The 18,615-nt window shown below is 42.6% G+C and overlaps 1 protein-coding gene across 4 annotated transcripts in view; it reads right to left on the bottom strand.

The window, feature by feature from the left end:
* The window catches only part of tcaim (T cell activation inhibitor, mitochondrial), an 82,086-nt gene that overhangs the window by 2,905 nt on the left and 60,566 nt on the right, over positions 1-18,615 (bottom strand). For all 4 annotated transcript variants that reach the window (XM_036133357.1, XM_036133360.1, XM_036133358.1 and 1 more), the window contains 4 exons: positions 7,487-7,584; positions 1,830-1,921; positions 1,515-1,747; positions 590-721 (listed from right to left, as the gene is read on the bottom strand). In XM_036133357.1, coding sequence (XP_035989250.1) covers positions 590-721; positions 1,515-1,747; positions 1,830-1,921; positions 7,487-7,584 — 555 coding nt within the window. The remainder of the gene's footprint in view (positions 1-589; positions 722-1,514; positions 1,748-1,829; positions 1,922-7,486; positions 7,585-18,615) is intronic.

The following is an 18,615-nucleotide window of genomic DNA, read 5'->3' as shown; positions in this document are numbered from 1 at the left end:
TGGGGTTAGAAATTATTTGTGGGTTATATACCCACTAGGCCACCATGTGCTTAGCCTTAGTTTTAGTGGCACATTTAAGCTTTACATTTGCAATTTATCGATACACTTTAACTATATCCGTAACAACCAATATTGCCATGCAAACCAAAATGTTATTGATTGTATTGTTTCAGTTTTACAGATTCCTATAATGTCATGAACATTATCCCTGTATTCTTGAAATCTATTTTTTTTTTTTTTTTTAGAAATGCTCAATAATGGTTGTGAGAAGCCAAAGAGTTGGCCCCCAGAGTGCCAAGGCAGACACCTGTGAGACCAGAACACCAAAAGGGTCAAACCAGAATCTAAAAAAAGTTTATGTAAACTTAGTTATGTAAATATGAGAGTGGTATCACTGGGAATACCTTTTCTACCATTTCCATAGTCTACAGATAAAGTGACACACTGGGTCATCGCATCTGCATTTAACTCAGAGTGCAACACAGTCTGTAGCCTCAAAACAACCCCTCTTTTCAAACTATGTTAATAATAATGTTATAAGAAGCAGTTAGCAAAGAGTTATCAACATATTTCCAAATCACAGACTTACTGATTTCTGTGTAGGGTACGTTTTCTGGCCTCGAAGGCATGTTTCTGGAGGAATATCTGTAGTTTGAGATGGTCACAGCTGGTTGGGATGATGAAGTGCCCCATCTCATGGAGACTAGGTGTAGAGCGATCACTGTCAAGGACAGAAGCAACAAAGCTTTTTCAAGCATAAATGCTAAAAGGTGATCAAGTGAGTTGAAATGCTTATTGAAATGCTCATTAATTTCATGTTTGTTCGAGCACATAAGATTTTGAAGTTTATGTTCTCCCTGTAATGATACCCTCCCTCTCTCAAAAAACGTTTTTGAATGCTGTCTGGTAGCTATTTATGTCTGTCTTTATACATTAACTGTGAGGTTTGAAATTTCACCAGTTCTGGGAATTTTAGGCAGCAAGAATAAATGTACAATGGATTAGTATGGTGGTGGATAACCAGCCTTATGAACCATCCAAATGGGTCTTTTCCGCAGCCTGCATAGTGGGTTGAGTGATGTCCTCTAGGTGTTACCCCAGACTTGCATACAACAGTTCAGGTAAAATAATTAGTACAGAATGTGTGATGCATGTTTGTCACACTTAAGTGTTTCAGAACATCAAACAAATGTAATAAAAACCTTAATTTGAAAACTGCCTTTTGTGTTTCCTTGTGTTGTCTGACTAATCCTTAAGCTTAAATGAGGAAAGGGCAAAAATGTTTTTACACTACTGTTTCTAGCAAAAACGGTGGTAAGAACTCCAAATTGGGACATTTCCTTTGGTACCAGAGTGAAGAAAGGCAGAGTAAATGCTTGTTTTTCTTTATTCCCATTTCTTTAAAATGTCAAGACTATGTCTGGACTGAAGTCCGTGTTAAACATTTTTTAGGTAATGTGTTGGAATTTGTCTGCATATATTTGTGGCATTCAGAAGATTAGATGTGTATATACTTTTCCAGCACCATGGTGAGACCATGCAGGCTCCTGGGATGTAGGCGCAGGTGTTGGGACATCAGGCTTTTGTGGAAAGTACTTAGGGTGCTGTAGTGCTCGGCGATGGGCTGGATTGGTCCCAGCTTCTCCAGGTGGATTACTTGAGATCCACCCAGAAGGTCACTGATTCTTTCCCTCAACCAACCTGTCTGCTGCCAAAGGCTCTGATAGCTGGGCAGCTGCTGAAATAGCTGAAAGCACATACCGAGAAGATAACGAAAAAGTAGCCAAATAAGGAACATCATACAGCAGGATAACTAACAGTTGCTTTACTTTGGTCCACTGATGGTGAACATCCATGGTTCCCAGCATGACGTCTCCAGAGGCATTCATGCCCGAATGGTCAGCAAACACAACAGTATGCCCTGGTGACAAGGTGGACAGTATTATAAGGGAAGTCTCATCGCAGTCACAAGTTTTACCATCTGGTCAACTGTGCGAGTAGGACTGTTAAAATGTCATTGTTTTAATTTTTTCAACATCAGTTTGCTTGTGGACTTTTTCTCTGTGCTAGTCTTCAGACTTTTTTCCCTACACCCCACCCTAAGAAAACATTTTTCTGCAACTCCTTAAGAAAACATGTTCCCTTATAATCAATTGGGCAACCTCCCATAAATCAACAATACAAGTAATCTTATCTATCTGCTGTTTCACCATTCTTAATGAGACTGTTTGGGGGTGACAGTGGCACAGGAGTTAGAGAGTTTGTCCTGCAATTGGTGGGTTGCCAGTTCTGATCTCCTGCTGGTGGTGGTGGTCAGAGGGCCTGGTGGCGCCGATGTCTGGCAGCCTTGCCTCTGTCAGTCTGCTCCCTTGCCACTGTGGCCAGGGAGCCCTAACGGCCAGGGTGGTAACATAGCACACCACCCTCAGGGTATGAATGCATGAATGACTGATTGTAGTGTAAAGTGCTTTGGGGTTGTCGGACTAGTTAAAGAGCTACACAAGTACAAGCCATTTACCGTTTGTTTACTGACTCATAAATCATTGTAATGGTCCTAAAGTTTGTTGGTAGCAAATGCAATTAGTTTCAATTATATCCAACAACCTCATTCACTCTGTGAATATTGTAAATTGCCTAAAGTATTTGGTCACCCATCGAAATACTCAATGGTGTTCCCATCACTTTCCAAGAGGTATCTCACCAGTTCACAAAGTTTACATCCAGCAAAGAAGAAGGTAATCTGATAGAATGACATATACACACATACAGAGGAAGGTCCCTGCTCTAAGCATCAACATCTTAACTGGCAACCTGTCATAGCTGCCAATCAATCATGATTCATAGGCATTATTGCCATATATGATTCTTTGAGAAGATTGAAGATCCAGACCAATTAGGGATGAGCAAATCCTGTTTGTTACCAGCAAGCTATAACTAACTGTTCAATTCAATTCAATTTTATTTATATAGCGCCAAATCATGAAACATGTCATCTCAAGGCACTTTACAAAGTCAAGTTCAATCATATTATACAGATTGGGTCAGATTATACAGATTGGTCAAAAATTTCCTATATAAGGAAACCAGTTGATTGCATCAAAGTCCCGACAAGCAGCATTCACTCCTGGGGAACCGTAGAGCCACAGGAAGAGTCATCTGCATTGTACATGGCTTTGCTGCAATCCCTCATACTGAGCAAGCATGAAGCGACAGTGGGAAGAAAAACCACCCATTAACGGGAAAAAAAACCTCCGGCAGAACCGGGCTCAGTATGAACGGTCATCTGCCTCGACCGACTGGGGTTACAGAAGACAGAACAGAGACACAACAAGAGAAACAAAAAAGCACAGAAGCACACATTGATCTAGTAATCTGTTCTACATTAGATGGTAGTAGCAGGTGAGCCGTCTTCTCTGGATGATGTCACAGTTAACAGAACGCCAGACCAGGTGTACCTACTATGAAGAGAAAAGAGAGAGAACAGAAAGTTAAAGCAGAAATGACAACACATAATGCATAATTGAAGAACAGTAGAACTCAATATAGTGAGAAAATTAGATCCTGATATGCTCCAGCAGCCTAAGCCTATAGCAGTAAAACTATAAAGGTAGCTGAGAGTAACATGAGTCACTAGTTATAATTTTTGTCAAAAAGAAAAGTTTTAAGCCTAGTCTTAAAAGTAGACAGGGTGTCTGCCTCACGGACCAAAACTGGGAGTTGGTTCCACAGGAGAGGAGCCTGATAGCTAAAGGATCTGCCTCCCATTCTACTTTTAGAGACTCTAGGAACCACCAGCAGACCTGCAGTCTGAGAGCGAAGTGCTCTGTTAGGAACATACGGGGTAATCAGAGCTCTGATATATGATGGAGCTTGATTATTAAGGGCTTTATACGTTAGAAGAAGAATTTTAAATTCTATTCTTGATTTAACAGGAAGCCAATGAAGGGAAGCTAAAATTGGAGAAATATGATCCCTCTTGTTGATTTTCATCAGAACTCTTGCTGCAGCATTTTGGATCAGCTGAAGACGTCGAACTGCATTTTGTGGACTTCCTGATAGTAAAGAATTACAATAGTCCAGCCTTGAAGTAACAAATGCATGGACCAGTTTTTCAGCATCACTCCTGGACAGAATGTTTCTAATTTTGGCGATATTCCGGAGGTGAAAAAAGGAAACTCTGGAAACCTGTTTAATATGGGATATAAATGACATGTCTTGGTCAAAAATAACACCAAGATTTTTTACTTTATTACCAGAGGCCAGGTTAATGCCACCCAGATTAAATGATTGGTTAAGAAGTTTATTTTTTGAGGACTCTGGCCCAAAGATTAAAACTTCGGTCTTGTCAGAATTTAGATGCAGGAAATTTAAAGTCATCCAGCTTTTGATGTCATCAAGACATGACTGCAGTCGAAGTAATTGATTGGATTCATCAGGATTTATGGATAAATATAGCTGAGTATCATCAGCATAACAGTGGAAATTAATCCTATGCTGTCTGATAATTTTGCCTATCGGAAGCATATATATAGTAAAGAGAATTGGTCCAAGGACTGAACCCTGTGGTACTCCACAGGTGACCCTAGAGTTTGAGGAAGATTTATTATTAACATGAACAAATTGGAATCTGTCTGACAGATAAGATTTAAACCAGCCTAATGCTTTCCCCTTAATCCCTACAGTATGTTCAAGTCTTTGTAGGAGAATATTGTGATCAACTGTATCAAACGCAGCACTGAGATCTAACAGGACAAGTATAGACACAAGTCCATTATCTGAGGCCATGAGAATATCATTAGTGACCTTCACCAGAGCTGTTTCAGTGCTATGATGAGCTCTGAAGCCTGACTGAAACTCCTCAATTAGGTCATTACTTTGTAAATGTTCACAAAGTTGATTAGCAACTACTTTCTCAAGAATTTTAGATAAGAAAAGAAGATTAGATATAGGTCTGTAATTTACTAACTCATCTTGATCAAGAGAAGGTTTCTTAAGTAAAGGTTTAATAACAGCTACTTTCAAAACCTGTGGTACATATCCATTTACTAAGGATAGATTAATCATGTCTAAAATAGTGCCACTGATCAAAGGGAATATGTCCTTAAACAACTTGGTTGGGATTGGGTCTAACATACAGGTAGAAGGTTTAGATGAAGCTAAAATTTTAGATAGCTCAGAAAGCTCTACTGCTTCTAAACAGTTCAAACACTGCGCAGATTCTAAAGATTCCTCCAATGCTGCCTCACTTACTGAGGACGAGGTAATCATGTTTGGGAGGATGCCAATTATTTTATTTTTAATGGCATCAATTTTATTTATGAAGAATCCCATAAAATCATTACTACTAAGAGCTAAGGGAATGGATGGATCAACAGAGCTGTGGCTCTGGGTAAGTTTGGCAACTGTACTAAAGAGAAATCTAGGATTATTTTTATTCTCTTCAATTAATGATGAAAAATATGCTACTCTAACTCTGCGGAGGGTCTTGTTATACAACAATAGTCTGTCCCTCCAGATTAAGTAGGATTCCTCTTGGTGTGTAGAGCGCCATTTTCTCTCCAATTTCCTAACATTGTGCTTCAAGGAACGCAGCTCTGAATTAAACCAAGGAGCCAGCTTCCTGTGAATAATCACCTTCTTTTTCAAGGGAGCTACATTGTCTAATGCAGAACGCAATGAGGAAGTCACATTGTTAGCAAAGGTATCGATTTGTGAATGGGAAGAAACAGCAATGCTGCCATCTACAGGGCATTTCTGCAATACTGAGGATATTAAGAAGGGGACAGACTCTTTAAGTTTTGATACAGCATTATCCGATAAAAATCTACTATAATGGAACCCTCTTTTGGGGGTGGAGAATTCAGTTAGATTAAACTCAAATGTTATTAAAAAATGATCAGACAGGACAGGGTTGTGAGAGAATACTGTTAATTCTTCACAATCAATGCCATATGTCAGAACAAGGTCTAAAGTATGGAGCCGAGAGTGCGTCGGTTTATGCACATTTTGAACAAAACCAATTGAATCTAGGATAGTTTTAAAGGCTACACTAAGGTTATCACATTCAGTGTCAACATGGATGTTAAAATCACCCACTATAATAACCTTATCAGTATTTAACACCAAATCAGATAAGAAATCTGACAACTCATCCAAAAACTGAGTGTAAGGGCCTGGTGGACGATACAAAACAACAAACAGAAGAGGTTTTATTGCTTTGCAGTTTGGATGAGGGAAACTGAGGGTTAAATGTTCAAAAGAACTGTAATTATTAGTTGGCCTGGGACTAATTAATAAATCAGACTGAAAGATAGTTGCCACTCCTCCTCCTCTTCCCACAGATCTGGGAATGTGGAAATTTGAATAACTGGAGGGGGTTGACTCATTTATACTAACGTAGTCCTCTTGTAGCCAGGTTTCTGTGAGACAAAACAAATCAATCTGATTATCAGAAATCAATTCATTAACTAACAAAGTCTTTGGAGGGAGAGACCTTATATTTAATAGACCACATTTTATTATTTTATTTTTAGGTTCAAGGTGAACCATGTTCATCATATGGTTAATCAGGCTCCTCTCCTGTGGAACCAACTCCCAGTTTTGGTCCTTGAGGCAGACACCCTGTCTACTTTTAAGACTAATCTTTAAACTTTCCTTCTTGACAAAGCTTATAGTTAGAGTGGCTCATGTTTTCCTGAACTACCTCTATAGTTATGCTGCTATAGGCTTAGACTACTGGAGGACATCAGGGCCTATTTTTCTCACTCTACTGATTTCTGCTGTTCTCCAGTTTTGCATTGTATTACATTGAAATGACTGGTGTCATTTCAGCTTTTAACGTTTTGCGCTCTTTCTTTTTTCTTCATAGTAGGTACACCTGGTCTGACGTTCTGTTAACTGTGACATCATCCAGAGAAGACAGATCACCCACTATTACCATCTAATGTAGAACAGATTACTAGATCAATGTGTGCTTCTGTGCTTTTTGTCTGTCTTGTGTCTCTGCTCTGTCTTCTGTAACCCCCAATCGGTCGAGGCAGATGACCGTTCATACTGAGCCCGGTTCTGCTGGAGTTTTTTCCTTCCCGCTAATGGGTGGTTTTTCTTTCCACTGTCGCTTCATGCTTGCTCAGCATGAGGGATTGCTGCAAAGCCATGGACAATGCAGACGACTCTCCCTGTAGCTCTACGCTTCTCCAGGAGTGAATGCTGCTTGTCGGGACTTTGAAGCAATCAACTGGTTCCCTTATATAGGACATTTTTGACCAATCTGTATAATATGATTGATTTTGATGACATGTTTCACAAATTGGCGCTATATAAATAAAATTGAATTGAATTATAATACATTTTCAACAGTTCAATGTATAGCGTGTCTGGATTCAGCACATACGGCTACAAAAATTGAGTAAACACACAAAAGAGGAGTTGCAGTCCATATGTTAATGGACATTACGTTTTTTAAACACACTCACTGAAACTTTACCTTGTAGATTGATCAGAGCTTCAGGGTTCTGGTGAGACAGTCGGCTAAGACTCTGAAGCTGACTGCATTTGTGAGCTACTCCCCAGCTGCGCTGCCACCTAAAGCACACAAATAATATAATTACTCTATTTTAACACTAACCTATGCTGTTTTTTTTACTAGTACCTCCACACACTCCTCTTAAAACACAGGTTTTGGTGATATAAGAAATGAAACCATTCTAAGTCATTTAGAACAAATTCCACTGTTCAAGTATTATTCCAAAATATATAGATACAATAGTTGTGCCTCAGCCATGAGAAATATAAATATCAGACTGTTATCTAACAGCAAAACTGTTAGCAAAACTGTAGGACCTTCCTAGGACCGCCCTCACAGCAGGAAACCTCCTGAGACTTATGAAACTTTCCTCCTGATTCAAATTGACCTTTACCAACTGCCAGCAGCAGCAAGCAGCAATGAAGAGCCACTGTTTGACTGCTTACTGGCCAATGGACAAACATTTCCTCAAATTGGAACCAAAGCTAAGTACAGACCGCTTTCGGTGAAATCAGACATTTGAAGTACCTGGCCATTACAGAAACGGGCTGCTTGTGATCTTTCTCTCTGCTTTTGCAGCTGACACAGAAGTGAGTGAAGTGCTTCCTATAGCCGAGAACAGCACTTATTAAGGCCAGCATGCTGTTCCCAAAGTGTTTGGCGCAGGTGCGACAGAGTGGCCTTCATAAGCCTGGCCCTAGAATAGCGGCAAGCGCAACTCCGCTGGAGGCCCAGCATAACTTACGCAGAGTGTCTGGATCCTAAAACAAGAGCTTTCCCCCAACTTTCTTTGTCCGAGACGGTCCCTGAAATAACACATCACCACTGGACAACACCCAGCCCCAAGAATGGGACACATTAAAGGATGACATTTGGGGGACTTCCGGGCTCCCAGCTGACTACCTTTTATTCGACTTTTGTCCTACTCAGCACATAAACTTTGGAAACATTTGTAGTTTAAAATCGTTCTTGAAGACTTTTCAGCAAAATTAACAACTCCAAGGGCAATAAACAAGCAAGAAAGACCCAAACTCCAGCAACACGAGCGGCAATCAGTATCCACCGAACGGATAGACCTATACGGCCTCTCGGACCGTTGGTACAGGGAGTTGGTTCTTAGCGGCCGGTAGTAATGCCACCATCGCCCCCCGAACCCATGAAGTCGAGCAGAGTCCCTTTTTTGTAGGAAAGAAGGTTGGATCCCTCTGGCCGTATATCGACTACCGAGGGCTAAATGAGATAACGGTTAAGAATAACTATCCGCTTCCCCTGTTGTCCTCTGCCCTAGAACCGGTCCAGAATGCCATCATCTTTACCAAAATTGAATTGCGTAACGCTTATTTGGTTCGGGTTCGACAGGGAGATTAATGGAAGACGGCTTTTAAGACTCTGCTGGGTCACTTTGAATACCAGGTTATGCCTTTTGGTTTATGTAACGCTCCATCCATTTTCCAAGCGTTGGTAAATGATGTCCTACGGGATTTTTTGAATGTTTTTGTGTTCGTTGATTTAGACGACATATTGATTTACTCTAGCGATCTTGAGCAGCACCAACAACATGTCCGATTAGTTCTACAATGCCTCTTAGAAAACCGCTTGTTTGTTAAAGCAGAGAAGTGCAAATTCCAAAAAAGCTCTGTTTCTTTTCTCTGCCTCATTTTAGAAAGTGGACAAGTTAGATCCGATCCTGACAAGATAAAGGCAGTAGTAGAATGGCCTACCCTAGACTCCAGAAAGCAGCTGCAACGATTCTTAGGTTTTGCCAATTTCTACAGACGCTTCATCAAGAACTACAGTCAAATAGCATCCCCATTGCACGCATTAACATCTACTAAAGCCGGGCATACACTGTACGAGTTTTTCAGTCGTGGTACTTCTATACATCTCAAACTGTGCGACGGAACCGCCGGGTTTAAAAGTTCACCGCTCACGATCTGTGTTCTCACACTGTACAGCGTGACGCTCGGACGTGACCGGAGTGCTCACACTGTACGTCGTGTCCACACTGTACGTCGTGCCCCCTCCGGAAGAGGGGGGAGGGTTGGGTACCCGCCGGCGCCATGCGTCGGGGGGAACGAAGGGGAGAGAGAGGAAAGACGAGACGCCCCAGCGGCCGCGCGGCACGGCAGACCGCCCGGCCTGCACCCCCGCGCGAGCGGAGGCGTACAAAAACAGATGGTCAGCACGTCGCGCGGACCGGAACACTCGCCCTCCCCAACCCCCCCGCAAGCTGACGATCAAGCTGAAATTTGGCCCGATTCAAAAAATGCTCGCACGACTGAAGAATCGGCCCGAAAAGGGCAAAAACTCGTACAGTGTATGCCCGGCTTAAGGTTACGTTCGTCTGGGGTCCTGAGGCGGAAGTCTCTTTTTCCGAGCTCAAGAGTAGATTCGCACAGGCACCAATACTCATTCACTCTGATCCAGCCAAACAATTCAACCTAGAAATAGACGCATCTGATACCGGTGTTGGTGCTGATACCGGTGTTGGTGCTGTATTACCTCAACAGTCAATAAACTCCATCCTTGTGCATAATTGCGCTCGGCTGGAGACAGCCGAGCGCAATTATGACATTTGGGACCATGAACTGCTTGCCATTAAGTTAGCTTTAGAGGAGTGGCAACACTGGTTAGAGGGATCCGAGCAGAGCATAATCATCTGCACAGACCACAAGAACCTTGCTTATCTGCAGTCAGCCCGACGTCTAAATCCCCGTCAAGCCCACTGGTCCCTATTCTTCTCCAGATTCAATCTCACCATAACCTATCATCCCGGTATAGAAACATCAAGCCTGACGCTCTGTCTTGACAATTCGCTCCCCAGGAACAGGAGAGAGAACGAGCGCCCATTGTCCCCCACACATGTACTGTTGGAGCTTAACGTTGGGAGTTAGAGCATCATATTAGTCAAGCTCTGCACCTTGAGGGTTAAAGTATGTCCCAAAATCAGTTCGTCCCAAGGTTTTACATTGGAGCCATGACTCGAAGTTCTCCACTCATCCCGGGATATTTAGAACACAATCACAGGTGTCCTGCCGTTTTTGTTGGCCCTCTTGGTCCAAGGATGTGCGTGAATATGTTTTAGCTTGTCCTGTATGTGCTCAGAACAAGCCTTCGAATCGGCCTCCTTCAAGTCTGTTGAATCCTCTACCTATTCCCAAGCATCCCTGGTCTCACATTGCTCTGGACTTCGTTACAGGACTCCCTTCATCACAGGGAATGACCATATATATTAACTGTTGTCGACCAATTCTCCAAATCCTGCCACCTCATCCCGATACGAAAACTACCCAACGCCCTACAGACTGCACAACTTTTGATAAGACATGTATTCAGGCTTCATGGAATCCCCACTGACATTCATATATATATGAATGTAACAGGTCGCACAAGTAGGTGTCACTCTCCATAGGCTGAGCCTCTATAAAAGGGGAAGCTGGAAGGGTGGTTATCGACGCATTCTCCCTTCTCAGTATGATTTGGTTCGCAATCATATTCAACAGTTACTACAAAGTCATGTTATTAGGGAAAGCAGTAGTCCATATGCTTCACCAATAGTTTTAGTGCAGAAGAAGGATGGAACATTGCGTATGTGTGTGGATTATAGGCAAATAAACTCTAAAACCAGGAAGGATGCATTCCCTTTACCCAGAATTGATGAGTCTTTGGATGCTTTGGCGGGGGCACAATGGTTTACAACATTAGATTTGGCAAGTGGGTACAGTCAGGTTGAGATGGCTCAGAAGGAGAAGGACAAAACGGCTTTTTGCACTCCATTTGGGCTTTTTGAGTTTAATCGCATGCCTTTCGGATTGTGTAACGCACCCAATAGTTTTCAGCACCTTATGGAGCGTCTGTTAACAGTCACTGCTCTTGTATTTAGATGATGTAATCGTTTTTTCATCATCCGTTGAACAAAACTTGGAAAGATTAGATCAGGTATTTTCCAGTTTAGAAGCCCAGGGGCTAAAGGTCAAGTTGTCAAAATGTCACTTTCTCCAGAAAAAAGTTAAATATTTGGGTCACGTAGTATCAGAAGAGGGGGTCTCTACTGACCCAGACGAGGTAGCAGCAGCACGAGATTGGAGGCAACCTACTACTCTGGCAGAACTTCGTTCATTTTTGGGGTTTTCCAGTTACTATCGGAGGTTTATTTGTGGTTTTTCAAACATGGCTTCCCCTTTAAACCGTCTTGTTGCTAGGTTGCTTTCTCCTAGGAAAAAAGGGACCAAAAAGTAGAAAGCAGAACAGCTCAGAGAAATCAGGATGTGGATGTTGCCCCAGGTTTTCAGGAAGGAGACCTGGTGTATACCAGAAATCATTCAGTAAGGGGTCGCAGCAAAATTCAGGACTTTTATGACCCAATTCCAAATAGAGTAGTTCACCCACCTTCAGATCGAGGGGTAGTCTACTCTATAGCGCCTGTGGGTCATGAAGGACCCCTTCATCAGCTCCACAGGGTCGAGCTTAGAAGTGTCCCTGAAGATAGCAGGGTGGACGGGGGGCAAGATAACGGGTTGGAAGATGCGCAGACAAACATTAAGGGGGAAGATGAAATGGTGGATATGTCTGAATCTGATGTTCGACCAGATAGTGAGGTTGGTGGGGCTGGTATTTCGGAGGGTTTGACTCTGGGTGTTCAGCCTCTTTCTGGCCAGGAATCTGCTCAGGGGATTAACACGGCCATTGCTCCTGAGCCTAGGAGGTCAGCTCGGAAAACAGCAGGACAGCATTCCAACCCTTATAGACTGCCCTGTTCCGTACTGAAGAAATTAATTCTGTTTTTGGGTAACAGTTTGTGTACATCGTCGGGTCGCCAATGCATTATGAGGGGGAGGAATGTAACAGGTGGCACCAGTAGGTGTCACTCTGCATAGGCTGAGCCTCTATAAAATGGGAAACTGGAAGGGTGGTAGCCAGGAGTTCACTTCCTGTGTCTGGGACCAGGGGTGTGGTGGATCCATGCTGTTGGCTGGCTGGGGTAGGTTGGGAGGAAAATAGTTTTTAAGTTTATCCTCCTTAATACGTTTTTTGCTGATTTGGTGTTTTTTATACAGGGTCGCATTATCAGTGTTCCAGTGTTAGCGTCACCTGGGCATGTGGTTGTTCGACGCCGCAGGTCGGCTTTTACATTTACTGTTTGTGTGTCACCTGGGCGTGTTGTTTGATGCCGCAGGTAGGCTTTTATATATGTTGTTTTAAGTGACGCAGGTAAGCAGTGTTTTTAATGTGGTTAGATTGATTTGATTAAAGTGTTTTAATGAGTATTTAGTAATTTTGTATTTTTGTTTTGACAGGGTTGTCACTGCTTCCTGCTGTCCTTTAGAGTTTGATTTTCTTTTCTGTTAGTCCGCCCAGTTTGGATTGCTTGTTTTCTTTTGAGTACATATATATATATATATATCGTAAAATCCTCTAATATTGACCTGTATTCCATTAGCGGCCGGGACTCTAACATTGGCCGGTCTCACTGTCAGAGGAGGTAAATAATGGCCGGTCTCTCATACAGGCCGGGGCTATAATTAGAACCAACGTTTTTTATGGGCAGGCCTCAACATTATACTTGTGATAGTAACATACAAGCACCACAGGGGGGCAATGTTTGCTAACGAATCCAAGCCATCTCTACGGTAGCCTGGTCATCGCCTCGCTCTTGACTCGAACGTCAGACTTCAGTTTTTAGTCACAAGTAGGCCTAGGCTAACGTTAACGTTTACCATGGCAGCGAGGAGACGAAAATTTGACATCAAATTCAAAGAGAACGTGCTGGAATATGCTGCAGAGCAATCTTGGGAGCAAGCTGCTAAACATTTTAACATTGACCCGAAAAGAATAAGATACTAGAAAAAGCAGAAAATAGATCTAGCCACAACAAACAAAAAGAGAGCAGGGCTACCAGGAGGAGGGAGAAAAAAGGTTAGCAAGGAGTTGGACACAAAACTCTCTGAGTGGATCCATTCAATGAGGGACAATCATAACCGAGTGTCGAGAAAAATGATCCGAAACAACGCTCTGGAAATCTACCCTACAGTGAGTGATGGCGGTGCGCGATTTCTGGCTAGCAGGGGTTGGCTGCAAAAGTTTTTAAACCGAAATGGCTTCGCATTGCGACGTCGGACCACAATGGCTCAGAAGGACCCAGATCTCCTCACAGAGAAACTTGTCTCATTCGTCGACTACGTGAGCAAGACTGTCGTCTCGAAAATAATTTCAGAGAAGGACATAATTGCAATGGATGAGACTGCCTTTTGGTTCGATATGGTGTCTCCCAGTACCATTGACGTAAGGGACGAAGAGCGTTGGGCTCAAAACAACAGGCCACGAGAAAATCCATCTCACTGTCAAGGCTAATGGCACTAAACTCAAGCCTTATGTCGTCTTCCGGGGGGCCATCCGTGAGGTGAAGGCAATGCAGCAAGAAATCTCAAGAGCTGTCATCGCCACATCTGCCAACGGCTGAATGAATGACGACTTGACCACAGCATGGCTCAGGTCAGTGGTAGGCAAATTCAGTTTTCGCCCGCGCCTGCTGGTGTGGGATGCCTACCGCTGTAACATCAGCACCTCTACCAAACAGGAATTGAGGCCCTACAACATCACAACCGCGGTGATCCCAAGAGGCTGTACTAAGTATGTGCAAGCCCCCGATGTCATGTGGAACCAGCCCTTCAAAGCAAGCTTACATGCTTCTTATGATAAGTGGATGGCCGGGGACGCAGACAAGCAATACACAAGTGGAGGCAACCTAGAAGCACCATCTCGCCATCTGCTTGTGGACTGGGTTCTCGCTGCTTGGGACAAGCTGGACAAGGACCTGATCATCAAGTCCTTCAAAGTGTGTGGGCAGTCTGTGAAACCCGACGGGAGTGAGGACGACCTCATATTGTGCTTCCGAGAGGGACAGGTATGAAATTAGCACTCACTTCTATCACTATCACTATTGCATTTGTGAGTGAGCCTGTCCACTGTGACAATAACGGCCAAACTAAATTAATGTATCGTTCTTTACAGCTCTGCACTGCTCGACAACAGGCCCTGACTGCTGCCCGTCTGCGCGAGGAAGAGAACAGACATGCAGCAGAACATGAGGAGGACGAAGAGGAACTGTACAATAATGAACTTGTTATAGAGACTGGCACGAGTGATGAGTAGATTAAAGGGAAAGATGAAGAAGAGGAGGAAATTGAGGAGAAGGACTAAACAGAATTGGAGGATTTTTTTTATTTTTTACTTTAAACCAAACGAGACAATTTGAGTGAGCGATAAGGTGTCTAAACCTGTAAGTTGCCTTTAGTTATGAATCAATAGCGTAATTATCACCATGTATGGTTAAGTGTTTACAATGCACTAGTAGCACTACTGGTATGTTTGCTACGTTTTGTTACCATATTACTACACTGGAATTTAGCCTGAATTACCGGTAGGCTATTTGTTGTTAATGTTCTGTATACCGTTATGGTAACTGTACTTTTTCAATAAATGAACCTAGTATTTTATAGGTTCAAATAGACACAAAATCTAATTTTTATTAATTCCACTGGTAGTTTGTTTTGCTCAAATAGAAATAGAGGCCTGTCTCTAATTCTGGCCTCTTTCCAATAAAGGCCTGGACCGCGATGCACTTGAAATCCTCTATATTAGAGGATTTACGGTACACACACACACACACATATATATATATACACATACATATATACATATACACATATATACATACATATATACATATACACATATAACAGTGAATGTACATATGACATCATCTGCCTACTCCGATTTCTTTAGATTTTTTATTCTTATTTTTTCTCATTTTCTTTTTGATCCACTGTATATATGAAGATACACTGTATATAACTGATACACCTTTTCCTACTTTTGGCACCTTCTTTATAGACTATAGCCGGTGGGACAAGTGAATTTCTCCAACGTGAGATCAATAAAGCCTATCTTATCTTATCTGTACCGGTAGTCCAAGCGGCAGGAATGCAGTACCAACACTGTTTATAGTGGGGGTGGTGTGCTGCTGACCTCGACTCGGGAAGTTGTGTCTCGGTGGGCGGAATACTTTGAAGACCTCCTTAATCCCACCAACATGTCTTCCATTGAGGAAGCAGAGCCTGGGGGCTCCTGGTAGGGTTCTCCTATCTCTGGTGCTAAGGTCACCGAGGTGGTTAAAAAGCTCCTCGATGGCAAGGCCCCAGGGGTGGATGAGATTCGCCCCGAGTACCTTAAGGCTCTGGATGTTGTGGGGTTGTGTTGGTTAACGCAACTCTGCAACAAGGCGTGGACATTGGGGGCAGTTCCCCTGGAAGGCCAGACTAGACTTTTTTTCGCTCTCCGCCTCTCTGCCTACTCGGACGCTCTTTTCTCTGCTCCCTGCTTGCTTGCATTTTCCTCCCCTTTTTATCTCCTTTTTATCTCTTAACCAAAATTGCAGAAAGTTGGATTTAGTTATTTTATTTTATTTATTTTCTGTGATTTATTTTTGATTTTGATTTTTTCCCCGTGTGGACTATTTTAGTTTTCAGCTAATCCACACAAGATGCCTCTTTACAACAGCCCAGAGGAGGCAGTTCTCAGGAAAAATGCTCTTATGGAAAGACTTCAACATGAAGCGGATATGAAGGAGAACCACCCGATTCAAAGGATGCCTACCTTCACCACAATGGACTTTGACAAGCTTTTACAGAAGATAGCTGTTATGGAACTGAAAATCTGTCGACTCGAAGTGAATTATGATGTAAACGCCACGCATGGAAATGAAACAACCCTGCCTGTGATTCTGAATGGTGACCACCAGCCCAGCGACTCGGCGAACAAACAGTCCCCGGAGGAAAATGAGAATCCCTGGATCACTCTGGGTGCAAGACCAAAGGATCAACGAAACCCGCACCCAGACAAAGAAAACTGGCCGAGACTACAGAGAGATGTCCCAAGAGAAATGAAACAACAACGGGCTGTTCTCAAAACAAATGATAGGAGTAAACCTGCTGGAAATGCTGGAATTCCATTCGAAAAACAGATTCGCTCCGCTCCAAAATGTGACCAGGGAGGATCACGACAACAATCAGAGGTATGTCAACGATTTTCGTTCTAAGACATCACAGAAAAGACATGCCACAGGGCCAAGGACCCTGATATTATGCAATGGATCTGTAAGGGGGATTAAACATTTCTGTAACAAGAAAAACACAGAGGTGTTGATTTATAACCCTTCGAACTTTGGCCTGGTGTCTGAAATATCAGACAACCTTCTGAGGATCTTGAAAGAACGCCCGACCTTGGAAAAACTCATAATACAAGCTGAAGCCCTGGGCGACGTCACCCGGATAAGAAAATCAGAAGTATTGAAAAAGGATTACATTCGTTTGTTGAACCTAGTTCATGGCCTTAATGTCAAGGTGTTTCTTAGCGGCCCTCACTCGCCCGTTTACTGTGGAGATGAGATTTTTTTCAGAATTCTGATGCTAAACAAATGGCTGGAAAAAACATGCAAACAAACAACTGTAACCTTCATAGACAACTTTAACATCTTCTGGGAAAGAGGACATCTGTTTAGCAGCAATGGCTTCTCTCTAAATAGGTCAGGTGCAAAACGGCTGATTTCAAACATCTTCTATTCTGTGAACCATACGCCATCAGCTTTGTCCCAAAACAAAGTACATCCAGTGCCAAAACAAATGATAAGCCCAGTGCAGCCCGAACAAGCCAAGATAAAGATGGCCAGAAAGATGACACAGAAAGAGGCTTCATCAGAGCTACAGGAGGATCCATCCCAGATCTCAGCAGGACAACGAGAGGACCAAGAACCGCCATCGTCACGAACACCGGTCCGGACTACACCCGCCTCGTCTTCCTTACCACAAAGCCCAGAAGTTCCTTTTCTGGAATTTTCTCCCAACATGAACAAAGTATTTAAGATTGGCCTACAGATGACATCCTCTCCATATAGCCATTCTGACAACCGCAGCTCTGTGACTAAACCAGCATCTTCCAAAGGCCGCAGAGCCCCAGATCCTCCTCTACGTATCACGGAACATGCCTGTCCTCAAGACCTTCAGATTACTTCGCTGTGATACACAGCAGGCCCTCGCTGCACGTTTATCAGACATGACATTTTCCAGAATCAGCTTGGGTCTTTTCCCGGGAATTACGGAATATCTGTGATGATACGTGGCAGAAAAAGGAAAAACAAAAGGATAAACAGGAACAAATACTTGAAAGTCATTAACTGTCAGATGCAACCTGCCACAGAGACATCATCAACCACCAAATCATATAAACTGGGTTTATTAAACATTAGATCTCTGTCAGGAAAATCCCTTTTAATTAATGACTTTATTATTGACAACAATATTGATGTTATGTTTTTAACAGAAACATGGTTACATGAATCTAATGAAGAAGTTATACTGATGGAGTCAACACCTCCAAACTACAATTTCCTTTGTGAGAGCAGACAGCAAAGGAAAGGTGGAGGAGTAGCAACATTGTTTAATGATTCACTAAAGTGTAAAAAGGTGTTTTTGGGAAAATTTGACTCTTTTGAACATTTGGCTCTCAAGGTAAAGAGCCCGGTACGAACTATGTTTCTGAATGTTTACAGGCCTCCTAAGTCCACATCAAACTTTTTTAAGGATTTTAGTGACCTCTTGTCTGTGATATGTGTTGACTATGACTGTTTAATTATTGTGGGAGACTTCAACTTTTACGTCGACAACCCTGAAGACAGAAGTGCAAAAGAACTGTGTGACACACTTAGAAACTTTGGTTTAACTCAACATGTTAAACAGCCAACACACAAGCAGGGACATATTTTAGACTTAATCATCACTAAAGGTCTAAACATTTCACAGGTCAATATAACTGATGTTGCCTTATCCGATCACTTCTCCGTTACCTTTGAATGTATAATTACCAGTGACTCATTTAGCCAAAGGGACATCGTAAGAAAACGCACCTTTAAGGACAATGCCACAGAAACTTTTTTTCAAGCTTACTCTGCTACCTCAACCTTGGGCTGCAACTCAGTAGATGAGCTAGTAGATAACTTTCAGTCTAAAGTCTCAGACATCATTAACTGCATTGCT

Source organism: Fundulus heteroclitus, unplaced genomic scaffold (assembly GCF_011125445.2).
Source record: "Fundulus heteroclitus isolate FHET01 unplaced genomic scaffold, MU-UCD_Fhet_4.1 scaffold_61, whole genome shotgun sequence".
NCBI classification, from domain to species: Eukaryota; Metazoa; Chordata; class Actinopteri; order Cyprinodontiformes; family Fundulidae; genus Fundulus; species Fundulus heteroclitus.
This window is presented reverse-complemented; position numbering and strand designations above follow the sequence as displayed.